At 36.6% G+C, this 17,648-nt stretch overlaps 2 protein-coding genes across 4 annotated transcripts; both read left to right on the top strand.

The window, feature by feature from the left end:
* Nucleotides 1–1,136: 1,136 nt before the first annotated feature.
* asb5a (ankyrin repeat and SOCS box containing 5a) lies at nt 1,137–8,616 on the top strand. The gene is made up of 7 exons (XM_032555312.1): nt 1,137–1,485; nt 2,978–3,057; nt 4,522–4,629; nt 4,855–5,005; nt 5,414–5,548; nt 6,774–6,965; nt 7,104–8,616. The coding sequence occupies exons 1-7, from the start codon at nt 1,281–1,283 to the stop codon at nt 7,229–7,231; spliced, it is 999 nt and encodes a 332-aa protein (XP_032411203.1). The 5' UTR covers nt 1,137–1,280; the 3' UTR covers nt 7,232–8,616.
* Nucleotides 8,617–8,650: 34 nt separating this feature from the next.
* Nucleotides 8,651–17,016, top strand: spata4 (spermatogenesis associated 4). 3 transcript variants are annotated; one of them, XM_032555316.1, is made up of 6 exons: nt 8,651–8,933; nt 9,445–9,574; nt 9,815–9,933; nt 10,127–10,323; nt 11,551–11,597; nt 12,250–17,016. In XM_032555316.1, exons 1-6 carry the CDS (start codon nt 8,680–8,682, stop codon nt 12,334–12,336), a joined length of 834 nt encoding a protein of 277 aa, XP_032411207.1. In that variant the 5' UTR covers nt 8,651–8,679; the 3' UTR covers nt 12,337–17,016. The 3 variants fall into 3 exon arrangements, with proteins under 3 accessions (XP_032411207.1, XP_032411206.1, XP_032411205.1); XM_032555315.1 differs by having other exon boundaries at nt 11,551–11,624; XM_032555314.1 differs by having other exon boundaries at nt 11,551–11,654.
* The last annotated feature ends 632 nt before the right edge of the window (nt 17,017–17,648 follow it).

Raw genomic sequence — 17,648 nt, 5'->3', positions numbered from 1 at the left:
TTCGGTCACGCTGCGCGCACGCGCAGAACTACAGAGGCGTTTCCAGGGAAACGCTGACAATTTCGCTCCAGAGAGCTGGTGTAAAAACAACCTGTTAAAAATGATAATATCACAGTTCAAACCAAATCCATTATCACTTCTTCCAGGATCAACCAATCAGTTCTTATAATATAGTCTACAGGTTACATTTACCACACGGTGATTTACAGATAAAAACAAACATGTCTGACAGGATGAGAAAACAGAAGTGTTGTGAAATGGTGATACAGTTTCCAGGAACTGATGATGGCATATTGATAAGTACAGTAGCAGACAAATACAAACTCCAGTCTACATTTGATTCAAATAACTGTTATAAAAAAGAAAATAAGTATTAAATATGGTAAAGTAGTTGTAAGACTAATTTAAACTAATGCAATGAATATATTTTAACTTTTTATTTACTTTTTTAATATATAATTTTTATTTTCTTATATATCTAATAGTCATTTGCACATATTGTTGAACATTTCTTTTAATCTGAGAATATTGAGTTAAATAACTGTACAGTATTATTTTTCATTGTAAATTTGCCCTTATTGCACAGTCTCTCCTCTTATTTATGCCTTTTTCTTTTGTGCGACTATGCATGCTTCCATTTATGCTTAATCTGGTGTTTTCACTCATGTGGGATATTAAAGACAAATTCTATTCTATTCTATTCTATTCTATTCTATTCTATTCTATTCTATTCTAAGCCAAACCAAATTGACACATTTCGCTTTTAAATCCACCAGAAGATCCATAAAACATAATCGTATCAATGTCTTTTTTTCTTTGCTCTTTTCCTAATATGTTTAATTACTTTTACCCTCTAATGAGTATTTATTGAGACAGCGCGCATTAAGAATTTGATTGATTAAAAAATATGTACTATTAGATTTAAAAACAAAATGCAGGTTCTTCAAAACCCATTTATTAAATCTTACAAGAACCAATATATTTCTGAATCATATATATATCATTTACTGTTACTAAAGGTTAGATTCTCATGACCAAACAGGCACTTCTGTAATTTTCAGAACTTGTGAACACACACACCCGCAGGCAGTGTTTAAAAACATTGCAGTAGCTGCTCTCAGGCCCAGTAGCAGCTGCAGGGCTTTTTTTTTTTTTTGCAGGCTGCACTCTGTCAGCTCTGGACGATCAGAGAGTGCAGTGGAAGAAAAGTAGGCAACTCTTGTGCCTTTTGGAGCAGCATCTGGTCCTGCCTTCTTCATAAGCAAAACTCTTTTGAGGAAATGTCAGACCGAGCGGTGGAACTCACCAACAAGCCTTTCGCAGTCCAGTTGTCCAATGTCTATCTTAGCATTTTGGCACTGTTCTGCTTCAAGCTCTTTGTTAAGATTTCTCTCAACTTGCTGACATACTTCTATATAGTCCGTGGGAACCGTAAAGAAGCTGCCCGGATATCAGCAGAGTTCTATGACTACGGTCAACAACACAGTGAGTACCGGGAGAAACGTTTTTGAATAACTGTGTTGATGCTGTTTATTATAAAACTGGGTTATATGAAGTAGAATATGATGTGAAATATGACACAACTACACGTCTGTATTTAAGGGAGTCTCATGGTGACACTTTTGACATCACCTGTAAGGTCAGACGTAAGAAATCCTCCTGGTTGTAAATCAAGGGCACATGCACCATATTTACACAGTTTCTGTGCTATAAATACTGTTTCACTTATCCATTTACTATAAAAGCCATTAATTATATGCCCATTTATAGCAGGGATATGAATTAATGCCTACTTTTCTTTCATTTCATGCTTAATAGCCACTTATAAATCCTGAAGTATTCCATTTTAAACGAAGACTTGATCAGCCCAGCAGCTTTCTCTCTAATATAATAATAGAACCCAGTCATGATATCCACCCTCCCCCCCTCCACCCACCTCAGCCTGCCCTACTTTCCATTCCCAGCTATGCAGTGCACCCTGTCACACTCACACAGCAACCAAAACAACACTCCACATTCTCGGGGACAAGCGCCGCGGAGACACATTCTGGGGCAAGACAGACACGACAACATAATCTGTAGCTATCACTCAAAGGGAATACCAATTAGCTCAAATCAGGATATTAGTCATGCTCCTGTAGATAAGGTCTTCCTTGTTAGGAGGAATCTGTTTGATGTCTCTCTATATGTCTGTATTTGAAATGGCAGTTGAGGAAAATATGCTGCATGAATAAAAGGAGGAAGTTCAGTTGATTGTTATCTATAATTTATGATGAAAATGGAGAAGGAGAATAATGAAGATGATAGCGTGTGGAATGCATCAGCTGTTATTCTGGATATTGACTCAGGTGTGTCTGGTGTGGGGGTGCGATTCACATTACACAATACTGACTTGAATATACAGTACAGACCAAAAGTTTTCACACCTTTTAATTCAATGAGTTTCCTTTATTTTCATGACTATTGACATTGTAGATTCACACTGAAGGCATCAAAATTATGAATAACACATGTGGAAATATGCACTAAACAAAAAAGTGTAAAACAACTGAAAATAGCCCTTATATTCTAGTTTCTTCAAAGTAGCAACCTTTTGCTGTGATTACTGCTTTGCACACACTCTGCATTTTCTTGATGAGCTTCAAGAGGTAGTCACCTGAAATGGTTTTCACTTCATAGGTGTGCCCTGTCAGGTTAATAAGTGGGATTTCTTGCCTTATAAATAGTCATGAAAATAAAGAAAATCCATTGAATTAGAAGGTGTGTCCAAACTTTTGGTCTGTACTGTATATCAAAAGGTTAGAACCAATACAGCTAAAACAATATGTCTTGTTGGATCAAGCATCACAGGGACAGGTTTTTGTATTGTTCTGCATTGTAGTTTCTAAAGGTCGTGTTTCTCCTCTGGACAACATGACGTATCAATCTGGAATAAATGTGGGGAGAAGCAACCACTGAATTTATATTCCTGTTGCAGGATCCTGGGCGGACCGCTCACCCCTCCACGACGCTGCCAGTCAGGGCCGCCTCCTCGCCCTGAGGACCCTCATTTTACAGGTGAAGGGAACACAATCTCTCAGAGGGTAATGTCTGTCCCCTTATCTGCACGCATGTTGGGCTTTTGTTGCCACCTCTGGTGCTGTTAAATTGCGCTCAGTGCCTTTGTAGACTCAATGTCTGATAAAGAGATAGAGGAGTGGAAAGTGTGGGGTAGAAGTCATAGTGAGCTGCATACACAGTCCCTTGCAAAAATATTCACATCCTTTAAATTTTTTTGCAGTTTTTTGTCACATTAAAAGCACAAACTTAAATGAATTCTGTTGAGATTTTATGTGACAGACCAAAACAAACTATAAAATTGTCATGCATATTTTTTAGCTATGTTAACTAATTCTTTTGCAAATCTTTGTTTTACAGAGAAATGGACAAAGATAGCAAGTGTATAGAAGAAGGTCCTATGATCAGATCAAGCCTAAATCAAACTTGCATAAAACAAACACAAAAACATAAACACACCATCCCTTCAGTGAAACATTGTGGAGGCAGCATCATGCAGTGGAGATGCTAAATATGGGACAATTCTGAAAGAAAAACTAAGACAGGATCTCAAAGACTCGTTCACTTTCTGTCAGAATAACCTTCGACATACAAAAGAGTTTAGATCAAACATGTCTGTGTTAGAATGGCCCAGTTTTTAACCAGACCAAATTTTAATGGTTAATCACTGGTAAGACCTTATTGTGTACAGATGTTACCCATCAAAACTAACTGAGTTTGAGTTATTTCACAAGAAAGGCAGGTCAAGATGTCAAACTTTTGTAAGAAAATAACCCAAAAGATTTTGACTGATGGGAAAGGTATTGCTACAAAGTCATGCCACATTTTTATGTCATTGCTCATAAAAAAGTTGAAAAAATTATGCATCTTTCTCCCTTGATTTTATAGTGCACTGCTTAGTGTTGGTTGATCACAAAAAGTTGAGACACATTGTGATGTGTGTTCTGTTGCCCCAGGATCTGTGGGCCTCAGGTTTATCTGAGTTAGAGGCCAAAACTGTCTCAGTGCAAAATGAAATATTCTTATTTCCTATATCATTCTCAAAGAAATGCTGGATTAAAAAACTGCAATCTTCATTTTGTTCTTCTTCTGCTCACTCACAGAAGACCATGTGCTGAAGTTTGAGATGCTTTGTTCACATCAGACACATCAGTGACAACATGACTGTATTCACATGGTGAATTACTAGAATTTCAACCAGATTTCAGTTTGAGCTTCACTTTAATTAGCAGGCTAATTAATCTGTGGAGTTGAAATGTGACTTTGCAGTAAAGTTCAGTAATCATTCAAAGCCGTAACTAAGGATGATGGCTCTGTCTTGTGCGAGGAGATAAGCTTTGATAATGTTCGTGTAATTCCCATTGTTCACCACTGGAGATTGACAGAGCGCGTCTGATGCCGAGTGCTTCTTAAAACAAATTTTCCCACTAAGTCTCTCTGGCTGCTGCTGTGCTGTGTTTCCAGGGTCACAATGTGAATGTTCTGACTATAGACCATGTGACACCCCTTCATGAGGCCTGCCTCGCAGACCATGTTGCCTGTGCCAGGGCGCTCATTGATGCAGGAGCGAATGTAAGTCACATTCTGGCCTGGAGACTCTTTAATGCTGCCATTCTGCTGAGGTCAAATGTAATTTCCATGGATGGGAAACTCCGGGAGGGGATAACAAATGAGAGATGTGCTGCTCTCCATCTACGGACACTGTAGAGCGATTAAATTGTTCCCCCTGGCGTTTGCCATTAGTCAACCTGCATTGTTAAAGATGGGCTAAAAATAACAATAAAAATGTTTTTACAGGTCAATGCATCTACAATTGATGGAGTCACCCCTCTGTTCAATGCCTGTATGGTGGGTAGTGTGGCTTGCACTGAAATCCTTTTGGAAAATGGAGCAAAACCCCAGAGCCTTGTATACCAACCTTCACCGATACATGAAGCGACCAGCAAAGGTATAACATGACAGAATATGGTGTATTGAAACGAGAGCCTAAAGCCAACATTAAAGGGTGAAAAACTGCTTTAGCAGGTCATAATCTGTTTACAATCCATCCAAAGAAATAGTCATAAAAGAAAAAGAAAATATTTCTGCTTTCTAGCTGAGAAACAGCAGCCTAGCTTCATTGATGGCCTGCAATGTTTTACCTATCAATATTTCTCCTTATCTGGGCTTACACTCAATCCCATATTTCAAGTTGTGTTTATGTCTCCTGCTCTGCTACAACACACTTTCTAAATGACCTACAGTGTAAAAAAACCACAGCTTTAAAAATAAATGGACCTGACCGGAGAAGACAGCTTGGAGAATCACCTCACATTGTCGCATACTGATTACTATCTTCATGCTCCATTACTTCCAGGTCATTATGGTTGTGTTGAGGCCCTGGTGACTTGGGGGGCCGATGTGGACATGGACATTCCTCACCTGGGTACAGCGCTCTACACTGCCTGCATCTGCCAAGAGCTGGAGTGTGCCAGGAAACTCCTGAAGGAAGGTTAGCTCGGAGCACAGTGTGGATATTTACATCTCCTCAGAGACAGATGCAAGTCCTACGCATCCACTCAAGTAGAAGTAGAATATGAAAGGTTAGGATATAAATCCTTACCCTGTGGAAATGCATACTTACAGAGTCTAAAAAGACTCTGAACAAAACTTTAATGCAGCTGAAACCAGAAGTTTACATGCACCAAATAAAAAGACAAATACACCTTTAAATAATCCAAACTTCTCTTCTCTGAGGGCTGTTATGCTTACCAAAATTATGTCTATTTGCTCATTTTTACAATAATGTGAGAGAGAATATGTCAGACATTTATTTGTTTCAAAATCAAAAGAATAATTACTGTCTCTTTAAACAATGAGGGTAAGCCCAGATGATGATGACATCATGGCTTTAGAAACTTCTGATACACTGGTTTCTGGTTTGAAACTGGGAAATGTGGAGCTGCACCAGTCTGCTTCATCCCTGAGAACAATTTCCAGATGTTTGAAGGTGCTGCACTCATTTACTCAAACAATTATACACAAGTACAAACATGATAGGAATGTCAAAAAAAAAATAGAAAAATATACAAAAAATGTGAAACATAAAAGCATTAGACAAGAAGGTGGAATATGCACTCAATATTATACTCAATAATTTAAATACTAATACAGGGCAAATGTAAAGATTGCCCTGCAGTAAATGATACTGCAACTGTAGGAGTACTTCACATTTCCAGAAATGAATAGGACATTTAAACCTGTTTCATAGATAGTAATATACCAGATCATACATAACAGGTAGTGATGTAAAAAGTTATAGTTATAGAGAATATTAGATTACAGATGAACACCACACAAATTCCTTATTAAATGTGAAAATCACACATCATTTTTCTTCCACTGTACAATTATCTTATGTTGTAAAGTGACAAAATATGAACAAGTTCAAGTGGAATGAATAGGAGAGAATGGTTGGTTGTCAGTAAACAATCCACACATAACATATTATACAGCTTATTTTCAGCTGACTGTTCATGCTTATAATCTTGTTACTCTCGATTAAAGGTAATGAGATGAAAAGGTTCTCAGGGTTAAAGGAGTTTATGTGAAATGTGGTGAATTTGTAGATTTACATAAAAAGACAGAAATCTGAAGCTTGGAATTTGATGGTCATGATGAAAAAGCTGTACATGACCTCAATCTGATCTCAGATCATTATTTTGTTCTTCATACAGGTGCAAACGTTCAGAAAGGCAAATCCTTGGATTCGCCTCTACACGCGGCAGCAGAAAAGGACTGCACAGCCGTGGTGAAGCTGCTGCTGGACTTTGGGGCTGATATTAACGCCAGAAACACAGAGTTTCAGAGGCCGGTAGATGTGGCTCCACCCAGCAGTCTGACAGAGGGCTTCCTGCTGCTCTACGAAGGTACGACTCATTGCTGACCTGCGTTTCAACTTGACTTCATGATTCCTCACATCCAGGCTACTTCCAGTGAAAACGTCATTATTTCCTGATTTGTTACAAACAATTTTCAGGTCAGAGTTTTGTGTGTTTTTCTCACAGCTACGCCGCGCCTGCTGAGCCAGTTGTGTCGTCAGTGCATCAGAAGCTGCGTTGGCCGCGACAGACTCCACCTTGTTTCTCACCTTCCTCTTCCCAACAGGCTCAAGAACTACCTGCAATACCAATGACCAGCAGAACCAAGACATTGTGCCCCTAAATGGACTCTATGGAATATATCTTTAACTAATCTAAACACATCAGAACCGGTTTGGCCGTAATGCTGTGGTCCCAACACACCATAAGGGATTATTTCAACCAGACACAGAGCAGAAACTGAATAAAGGGAATACCCAACTGCACCAACCAACCAAAAGATGCACTTCAGCTCAGAACTTTACATCCATCCATCATCAGAATCAATGTCATATAAATGTGGGAGCAGCAAACTGTGTCCAAGTTGTGACCCTCTAGCTGTCAATGGTCTTTCTTGGTCAGTTCATGCCAAACATGCTTCCCTCTGGACGGTGACACTCATCTTTTAGCTTTTTCCATTTAATGATAGACTGGAGCCGTGTTGGTTGTTCCTGTACATGTATTCATGTCTTTCATTTTCGCTGGGCAGTGTGATTGGCAAAAGTGAAAATTGGACACAACAGGGGGAGTCTAATGGGACAGTGACCCAAAACACACACCAGCACCAGCTTTGTAATACATAAAACAGGCTGAATCATTTTTAAAATCACCCAGGCTTAGCTCTATTAATAATTCATGCACTGTGCTTAAAGCAGGGTCCATACAAAGAAAAATAAAACAAACGTTCCCATTTCTAAAAAGAAGAATGGTTAAATATCTAACCAGAATCGTGTCAGATTCTTATTAATGGTTTCCCTGCAAATTACTAAAGAACATTTATCCAAACATTATTAGGTGAATCTTAATTTTTAAGCATGCATCTGTATTTTTTTTTTTTACCATGGGTAGATTACAAAAAATCCACAAATAATTCAAATAAACTGGTTTTAAAAACATGAACTGTTTTTAAAACCACTCTGAAGTTTTAAGTGTGTAAAATAATCATGGTTCAAATCAACACTGCATGGATATAAACTTCTGACTGGGAGTGTATGTGAATAAAACTTACAGTCAGGTTACTGACTGTAAAGGAAATTGCTGCTGTAACTTTTAGGGGTCCCTAGTTTATATTATAGTCATCCTACCAGATGCTATGAAAAAGTAAATATCACTTCATTTCTGTTCTGCACATGTATTTGATGCTTTGTTAGTTCAAGCAACTAAAACCACATGAGCACTTTATAATGGAAAAATATTGTTTAAAAGGTTTTCATGTAATTATAACACACTACAGTATACATGAACAAGTTTCTTTTATTTGATATTGTAAGCACTGAACACTACTTGATGATTTAAAGTTGACTCTTGCGCATTCATGATTTTTTTGTTTATGTTGCCTTGATAAATAACCTTTATATAACATTGATTGAGGAATAAACATTTAGACTGAAACATCTCATTGTCAATTGTAGGTGAAATAAAACGTGTGTACCTTTGAATATAATTTAGTATTCAGAAACGCTTTGCTTTGTATTTCCCTTCAAAACTGTTAATTATCCGCTAGATGGCAGCAGAGGTTAAGCCGAGAACGAGAAGCCAGTTTGGTTGCCATAGAAACGGAAAAACAGAAAAAGGCCATTTCAGGGGAAACTTAACTGCTGGTGGAGTAAATGTTAGCGGTTTCCAAGAGCTCATCTTGATTCATCTTCATCTGAGGAAAATGTCTTATTCTCAGGGTCATAAGACAGGAGTTGACAGAGAAGTCATCAAGTGGCTCCAAGATCTGGAACTATCATTTCACCCAAAGAATCTGCGAAGGTATTTCAATAACTACACTTATAGATAATATAGTATAATAAAAATATGTGCTCCAAGCTGATAAAATGTAAATAACACCATCTTTTCCCCTGAATGCACGCTAACTTTTATTTAAAATTAGTCGCTTCATGATGAATAATACAGTTTGCTTTCTTCCAAAACCTCTAGAAATGCCAGCCTACCTGCATGTGTGTACAGATATTATCAGAACAATTTTTAAACTGTATGTAACCTAAGAAGATCTGAATATAAAATATTCTAATAGCTTTCTTCTTATTTAATTCATCACAGTCATGTTTAAATGAGTAAACATTTATCTCTAAGTAAATAAGAGATTTGTGTTTTTGTTTAAATAGAGGCAACATGTATCTCATTCATTACTACTATTAGAATTTAATGATTGAATTTTGCATTTACAAATGACTGTACTTGATTCATATTTTGATTATTTGAATGGACATTTAATTCCTTCCTCAACTCATTTTAATGGTGTCCTCTCCTCCACTTCCAGGGATTTGTCCAATGGTTACCTGGTTGCTGAGATATTTTCTCGTTATTACCCTCATGACATCTCAGTGTACTCATATCACAACGGAGTATCATTTTCTTCCAAACAGAAGAACTGGAGCCGGATACAGAAGGTAAGAGTTATTAAAAAAGTTAAAGTTAGTAAAAGTTATTATATTTTATATCTAAAAATATAACGAGCTGTTTTTCCCATCCGGTTAGCATGTGGGTTAATTAGATCAAATATACATGCAAACAAACCTTTAAAATAAGAATATTATAAATATAAAAACAACTTAAAGTATATATTTTTAATGAGAACTCATTGTAATATTTTTATGGACTATTTGTGCTCAAAATTGTTATTACTCTAGTTTTTGAAGAAGAAGAATCTGGAGCTATCGAAGGAAGCAATCTATGGAAGTATACACTGTGAACCAGGAGCAGCTGAGCAGTTGGTGCAGGACATTTACGAGATGCTGACCAATCAGAAGTAACTTAAGTTAAACCTAGTTATCTTATCTTATCTTATCTTATCTTATCTCATGATGTTGCTCTTTGAATTTACCAAGGTTTTGATGTGTTTGTGTATTTAAACCTAATTAATGTGTCACATCCACAAAATCACTTCTTGGTAAAGTAAAGAAGAAAGGCAACAGATGACCAACTATTCACTCTCTTCTCAGTGTCACAGATGTCCAGGGTCAGCAGTCACAACCCTCGTCACTGACTCACTCCACATCGTCAAGGTCCTTCGGGAACAATTTGGTAGCTGCAGGGATCATGGCCGAGTCAGACGTCAGTTCAAACCAGAGGAGAGCACAAATCAGCAGGGGCGACAGAGAGCTGGAACACACAGCTGCAGACAGGTCTCTCCCCACCGGTGGGTCACTCATGGGTCATCAGGTCTTTCTTAGTCTTTTAGATTAGATTTACAAAGGTGGCAGCAGCAGTTAGTTTTCACACAACTTAGATGAACTGATGGTGACTTTATCTCACATCGACTAAGATAAAGGAAGTTCATTAAGAGGGTGACATTTGTTTGCATATTTGTTTATTGTTGCAGATATTTATATGCTATAAGCATAAATACAAAAAATTATAAACACAAAAAAGACTTAAAGTTTCTCCCCAGGTTGTTGCCATTCTTTTCCAGAGACACTGGTCAGAGTCCACATGCAGGATAATCTACATCATGTTTTCATAGTTCCACATTCCTGTTTATTCTGAGGCAAAAATGATCTTAAAATGAACAAACTGTCTACAAACAATAGAAAGATTGATTTTGTTTTATTCATATCCTATCCCTTCAGTATTTATAGGTATATTGGCTCCAAAATATTACATTTATCCTTTAACTATTTATGTTTGATCTTTTCTGTAATCCAGTGATGGAAGAAGTCAAACTTTAGAGTTTTTTAACAGTTAATATTATTAGATTGGAATCGTGACAGAAATCAGCAAGTGGTAAAATTATATTATCAGATATTCCCTGCTTTGTTATGTATGTTATTTAGATAAAGCTAAGGTATTTAAATTAATTTTTTAACCAAAATTGACATATATATATAGTATATATATAAATTTTATGGTAACATTTTGATCTGTCGTTCTATCACTACAATGGAGACAAAATGTGCAGGAATTGTTTAAAATATTTAAACAATTGTGCAGTTTTGAAAAACTACACAACATGAAATTATATCTTTAAAAATCTCTTCATGTAATGCATTTTTAAAAACTATTTCTGCTCACTTTTTCCATCTTAAGAGGGATATCAAAGTTTGATACATTATGAAAATTATACATTATGATAATATGAAAAGCATATTTCGTCTTAGAATACAATAAATGTTTGTCTCCCAAACAGGTCAGAAGGATTTTAAAGAAGAAAACAAAAAATCTGCATGTAATTCTGAGTCAAGACATGGTGAATGTCTGCAGCACTGAGCATGGATTGTCCACACCATGCCACTGCAATGTGCAAATCTCATGTTTATTAATTCATGTTTCCTTGTAGTCAAATAAAAATGAGGACTCCATGTGTTTTAATAACTGATAAAATATACTTAGCTTCATTGTTCCATATCTGTATTTGCTCTTTTTTCAGACTCGTCAACATGGAGAGGAGCTCCTGTTTCCTACAAGGAGATAAAAGTGAACCAACCTGTCAGAAATTCAATGGTGAACCTTTCACACTCACTGCATCACAGTGTGAATATTCATCAACTGATTTGCAGAATTGGTGAAGTATAATCTCTCAGTAAAACTATGTCAAATAATGATTACTTTAGTTATAAAACAGTTAGAAAAACAAACAATGAAATGTGGCTTATTTTATGGTACAGAGCCTCTTTGTTTGCGGTGTCTGTTTGTACCAGTAGGTGGCAGCATTGTGTGGTCATTTTGAGTGCATGTAGTTCATAAATGAACCTGCACTGCCACTATTCTTATGGAACCTTGAGAGTTTATACAGGTGTATACGGAAACACTATTTTTTTTTCTTAATAGGTATTTTAAAAGAAATAACTGAAGGTTTTGAAGTTCATTTTATACTGTTCCCTCACTTCAGCCACCCAACTAGCTGCTTATTTAATTACTATAAAATAAAAAATAAATAAAACACATTGATAATGCTTTTTTTTTGCACACAGTTCTTACTTTTGGTTTAAGGTGTTTCAATTTAATTCATGCTAAATTGAACACAATCTAATCCAGTCAAAATTCATTTGGTGCAATTAATTCCCATGAAATCTATTAATATACTGAAACCAACAGAGTTCACTGATGTTTTCTTTTTCTTTTGCAGCTATCTCCCCTTTTTAAGACAGATCAGTCAAACACTGAAGACAAGAAGAAGAAGAAGAAATCTCCAAAAGAGCCAGAATCAGGATGACCAACCACCAACCTCTAACATAAAGGCTAAAAAGCTTTTAATGCTATTTAGCCTGAAAACATAAATAAAATGTTCTCAAAAATCTGTATGTTTCACATAAAGCAGAGATTTAAGCTCCTAATGGTGTTGGAAGATAAATCATTCCACCATGATAACACTACTGTCAGAGTTTTATTTCCCTAAAGGACATTTTAAATGAGATTTGGAAAAAGTTAGCTGTGCTGTGTGTTTCATTGAACATGTACACACAACATCATATTTAGTTTAATTAGATCTATCTTATCTTTTGGTAGCTACAAAATAGCTAAAATTGTCATTTAATCTTTTTAAATTTGGAAATTGTAAGTATCCACACTGTTTTTAGACAATTTTGCCCAATTAGGACAATGTAAGAGTCAACACTGCATGCAAAAATATTCATACCTTTTGCACATTTCCAGTTTTGTTGCATAAAAATATCGCAAAATTTCAATATCTCCTGGAGTAATGCATCATCTAAATATGGAAGGAGAAATGGCACAACAGCAAGTAGGAAAAGGTGATCTGCTCAAATCAGACTAAAACTGAATGTTTGAGCTTCAACTCAAATTCTATGGCAGAAAACTAGAGCAGCTCATTACTCTGGTCACATCCTTTCCATCATTAAGCATGGAAGTGGCAGCGTCATGCTATAGAAATGATTTCTTCAGCAGGGACAGAGTTCTAGACAGGATGAGAGGAAAGACAGAGGCAGATAAATGCAGGACAGTGGAGGAAGAAACCAGAGGACTGAGACCGGGGTGAAGCTTTTCCTTCCAGCAGCACAAAACAAGCAGCCAGAGATGCAAACAAATGTTCTAACAAATGAATGTTAGAACCTAAAATCCCACTGAAAATGTGTGGCAAATATGAAAAATGAATAGTCAAATTTTCAGACCCGTTCTATAAATTAGAATATTGCTAACAAGCCCATTTATTTTAAAATCTTTATCACTAGGAAAAACACATTCTTAAATGTTATTATTTTCAAAAAATTCCTTTAATCCGACAAACAAGCTTCATTGGGATGCATATTTTAATTTATGACTGCATTGGCACAACACAGAAGAGCCAGCCCCTTAGGTCAAAGTTCAATGGTTTGATGTGCATGTTTAAGATGGACAAATGACGTGAGAAAACAGCTAAAGAAATAATTTATATTTAAAATAAAAAAGTGACATTACAGAGCGAAAACATTTCAGAATGCGGTGTGGTTGTAACCCAGATCAATCGACACCTTTACAGCCCTGTCTACTACTGGTTGAATAAATCAGTCTGATCAGAGCCTTTTATGTTTTCAATCATTTAGTGATGATGAGACAGATGCAGCAGAAAAATGCTTATTGTACTCATATTTACAGATGTAGGAAACATTTAAAATTACAAAAGGTTTGCAAAGTGACTTTTTTCATGAATTTCTAGTTCTTGACCCAGCAGGGTTTTCTCTGGCACAGTGAATGAATGAATGCCTTTAAAACACTGAAGCTCTTTCTGGGTGTTTAGACTTGCTGTTTCCTCTCAGTGGACACCAAACAATCAATACACTCAATTTTCATTTGTGAGATTCAAATTATTTATGATTCAACAGCTTTTCAAGAAAAAAAGTGTGATTTTTGACAAAAGAGCTTGACTCTGCACACTGACTGATTCAGATTAAACTGCTTCTGGTGCCAAACCCTTTCACAGTCATTTGGACTAAGATGCCTTCTCTGCTCCCAAACCTCTGAGCTCTCATGAAAGCTTGGCGTAAAGTACAGTTGAGCTGTGAAGCCAGTGAGAAATGGATGTCAGGATGATAAGTGTTTCTGGCAGAGTGCCTGGCCTCTCCTGTGGTCTAAGAGCCGCGCTTTCAACAGAGAGATAGAACAATGCTGTAATGATATGATCTCCACATCCTCAGCTGACTCTGGGCTGTCGCTTACAGGGGGCTATCCCTCTCAGGCAGCCCAGCCTGCTGAGCTGCCATGTCATCCAGTTGAAAAGTGTTTTTCTGCTTCACTAAAGCAAATAAAACGCATTTGACTGGTCAGTGATAAACTTCATTAAAGCAACAACATTGAATTAAAACTGAATTCCAACAAACATCCTGTAGAAAATAACAAACTTTAAATTATCACAAATTTGATATTTTAAAACATTAATTGATCTTATAATAGAATTTATGTTTAAAGGGTATTTCTCGCTAAGATATCCAATATCATGAAAAAACAATCAGCGGGGAATATTGTTTGTGTTATTGTCTTTATAGTGATGAGATTCTGGGTGACATTTGATATTTTTCAATCTAAGCCCTTAATGCTTCACAGATTCTGCCTATTTGTGGATTTGTATACAGCATACCTAAAACATTTGAGGTATGCTCAAATACCTCAAATATTTGAGCATACCTCAAATATGCTCAAATATTCGCAAACTGCATTTCAGCTTCGCAAATGCAGTTTGCGAAGCTGAAATATCTTAACACGCTATTAGCTGGCGTTTGTAAAACAACCAATCCAGGAGCACCATTCATCTTCTTTGGTGGTATTTGGTTGAACCCCAAGACGATAAGGAAGACCAGATGTTAGCTTCTGCTGTTGTACCAAGACAGTTTCCACTGTACGTATAATGCATGCTAGGGTATATTTGGTGTTTGAACTATTAAAATAAACATTTAAAATTGTTTTTAGAGGGATCTCAAGTACTAGATGTCAGCTTTTCGCTGACAGCTGTAGTCTTTATATTTTGCCTGATTTGTTTTTTATTTATTTATTTGAATTATGCCATAATGTCAAACAAGGAAGCAGGTTCCCTTAAAACACATCTTGTTGTGCCTCCATTGAACTCCGATGATGTCCACTGTCTTTTTAAAGGGTTCAAGTCCCATATTGTTTAAATGAAAATAAATCTTAATGAAAGTATATTTTAGAATATGATTAAAGTAATAAAAGACTTTGACACTAGTCAGAAATCCAAATGAAAATCACATTGGTAATCCTAGCTGACATAAACAGGACATGTTCAGTTTGATTTAATGTCAAGGAAAAAAGGGGTATCAGTCGTTTTATAGGTGAGTGTAAATATCTGATTTTCTCTGTCCATCTGACATGCAGCAGCCCCTTCTGGTTTAATGACAATGTGTGTTTCTTTTTCACAGCCTCCCCCAGAGGAGCTACAAACTGACCTCCTTAATCTTTCAGGACCTTTAGATTTCCCTCAGCCTGACTGGGCGTGAACACATATCAGCACTTAAACGGAGGAGTCCGCCGCTGGTTAACTTCTGGAGATGAGGGATGGTGAAAATCAGAATCTGGATCCTCGGTGTCAAACTTCCCCTTCGGAAAATAATCATATTGTGAAAACTAACAATGACAAACGGGATAAGCTGCTTCTCACAACAGTTACAGCAGAAGGTTTATATTTATCCTGCACCAACTTGTCTCTCCAACTAGGCAATAGCTCAGGCCTGGTTGCTATGGCAACTGGAAAGCCCATACTGGAGAGCGACCAGGACACATTAATAAGCTTAGTGCGAGGTTCTTTGGTTCCTTCTGTTGGTAATAGGCACAAGCAGCAGCTTAGGATTTCAAGGAGCCTATTATGAAATAATATGTAAGCACATTAATCTAAGATAGAAAATATAGGCCTTAAATCATGTTAAAATATTAAAACAAATCGCATCTGTGATGAAAATAGATAAAGACAAGTTGAATGTTAGAAAGCAACAGTGCCTTAAAATGCCCTCAGAAAGTGTTTCACCATCTGCTGAGTTTTCCTATCAGCTTCATGGCACCCAGAGCAGAAGAATCTCTGCTAGTGAGGGTGTGTGTGTGTGTATGGGTGTGCGTGGGTGGGTGTGTGTGTGTGTGTGAACATGACTGGCCAAAGGGACATTTTGGAGCTTTGGAAGCTTAGGATTCCCCCACAGAAACACAGCCCTCCCCCATTTCAACGCAGCAAATCTCTCATCCCCATTAACAAAGCAACAATAAGCTGATCTGTAGTTATCCAGGACAAAGGTTGGGACGGCGTGTCTGTCAGTTAACAAAGCAACAGCTGTGTGAAAGTCATGTGCATGTCAGATTTGATGCTTTGTTTCTGCAGACCCAACATCATATTAATCCATTTCTATTCATTCAGACTCAAAATCTGCTGCAGATTCTGCTGAATGTAAATGTAAAATGAAAACAAGAAACAGAAAACTGAAGAACCTAACCCAGGAATCTCTGCAGACCCCACACATCCTGGACACAAACTAACAACAGAAAAAGTATAGAATAGTATATTCATAAGCTCGTATACACTCAACATTGTTAGAAATACAACTTTTGCAATTCTACATTTTTCACAAATCATGAAAGTAGATTATTCATGTTTTTCTGACATGTATTAGTTTTGTCTGGAGTTAAGGATTTTACATCATGTTTGATTTAAATTAGAAATTAACTGCAGATGTTTAACGCGTTAATATTCACACTAACAGAACATCTTGTTGTATTCACATCTGCACTCAGTCTGACCTCTGAGCCCCAGAAGCTGCTCCGCTCCAAGACTCATGCCCTTTTATTGACCTCTTAGCAGAAACAGCTTTCTTTCCCATTCCAATGGCATCCTGACTTTTCTCCAATCCCTGAATGTTTTAATTCACCCTGAACTGCTATGATCAAAACAACAGAAAATAATTTAGAATTATTTACTTTCAAATCATTTATCTGTATTTCATCTAGTTTTCTTTTTTGTTTTGTATTTTTGATTAAATAAATCAATAAGCAATTAATATCACTCTTATTTATAATATAATAATTCTTTATTAAATGTGAAAAAGTTGGTTGGTAAATCTTGATTTTGGCCAAAATCTTTAGTTTTATTCTTCTGACAGGATTTTTTTTTCTGACTGTTTTAATATAGACCCAAGTATCACGTCCATGTCTGAGTGTAATGCTCTGGACTCCAGTTGGGTTAAATATTTCCTGTAGGTACATTTCAAGGTTTCTAGCAAACATCTCAGTTACATGGAACAACTCTGAGTTGGTTCCTTTAAATCAGCACTGAAAACATTACTGCAGGTTCCAGTTAGAGATTATTTCATTCTTCATTTTTATCACATTTTATTATTTTTTTGTGCTTGTTATAAATGTGTATGCTAATCGCTCTCTTTGTGTGGTGATTAAACTTTATTCTTGTTTTAAATGTCATTTTCTTCTCCTTTGTTTCTTTTCTTGTAAACAACCTGGATTTACCTTGTGAATAAATGTTGCTAAACTAACTGGCCTCTCCTCGCCTTCAGATCACTGAAAATGAAAATAAAATATGTT

The sequence above is a fragment of the Xiphophorus hellerii genome, chromosome 23 (assembly GCF_003331165.1).
Source record: "Xiphophorus hellerii strain 12219 chromosome 23, Xiphophorus_hellerii-4.1, whole genome shotgun sequence".
Lineage (NCBI taxonomy): Eukaryota > Metazoa > Chordata > Actinopteri > Cyprinodontiformes > Poeciliidae > Xiphophorus > Xiphophorus hellerii.
Note: the sequence above shows the minus strand (reverse complement) of the source record. Positions and strands in the feature narration are given on the sequence as shown.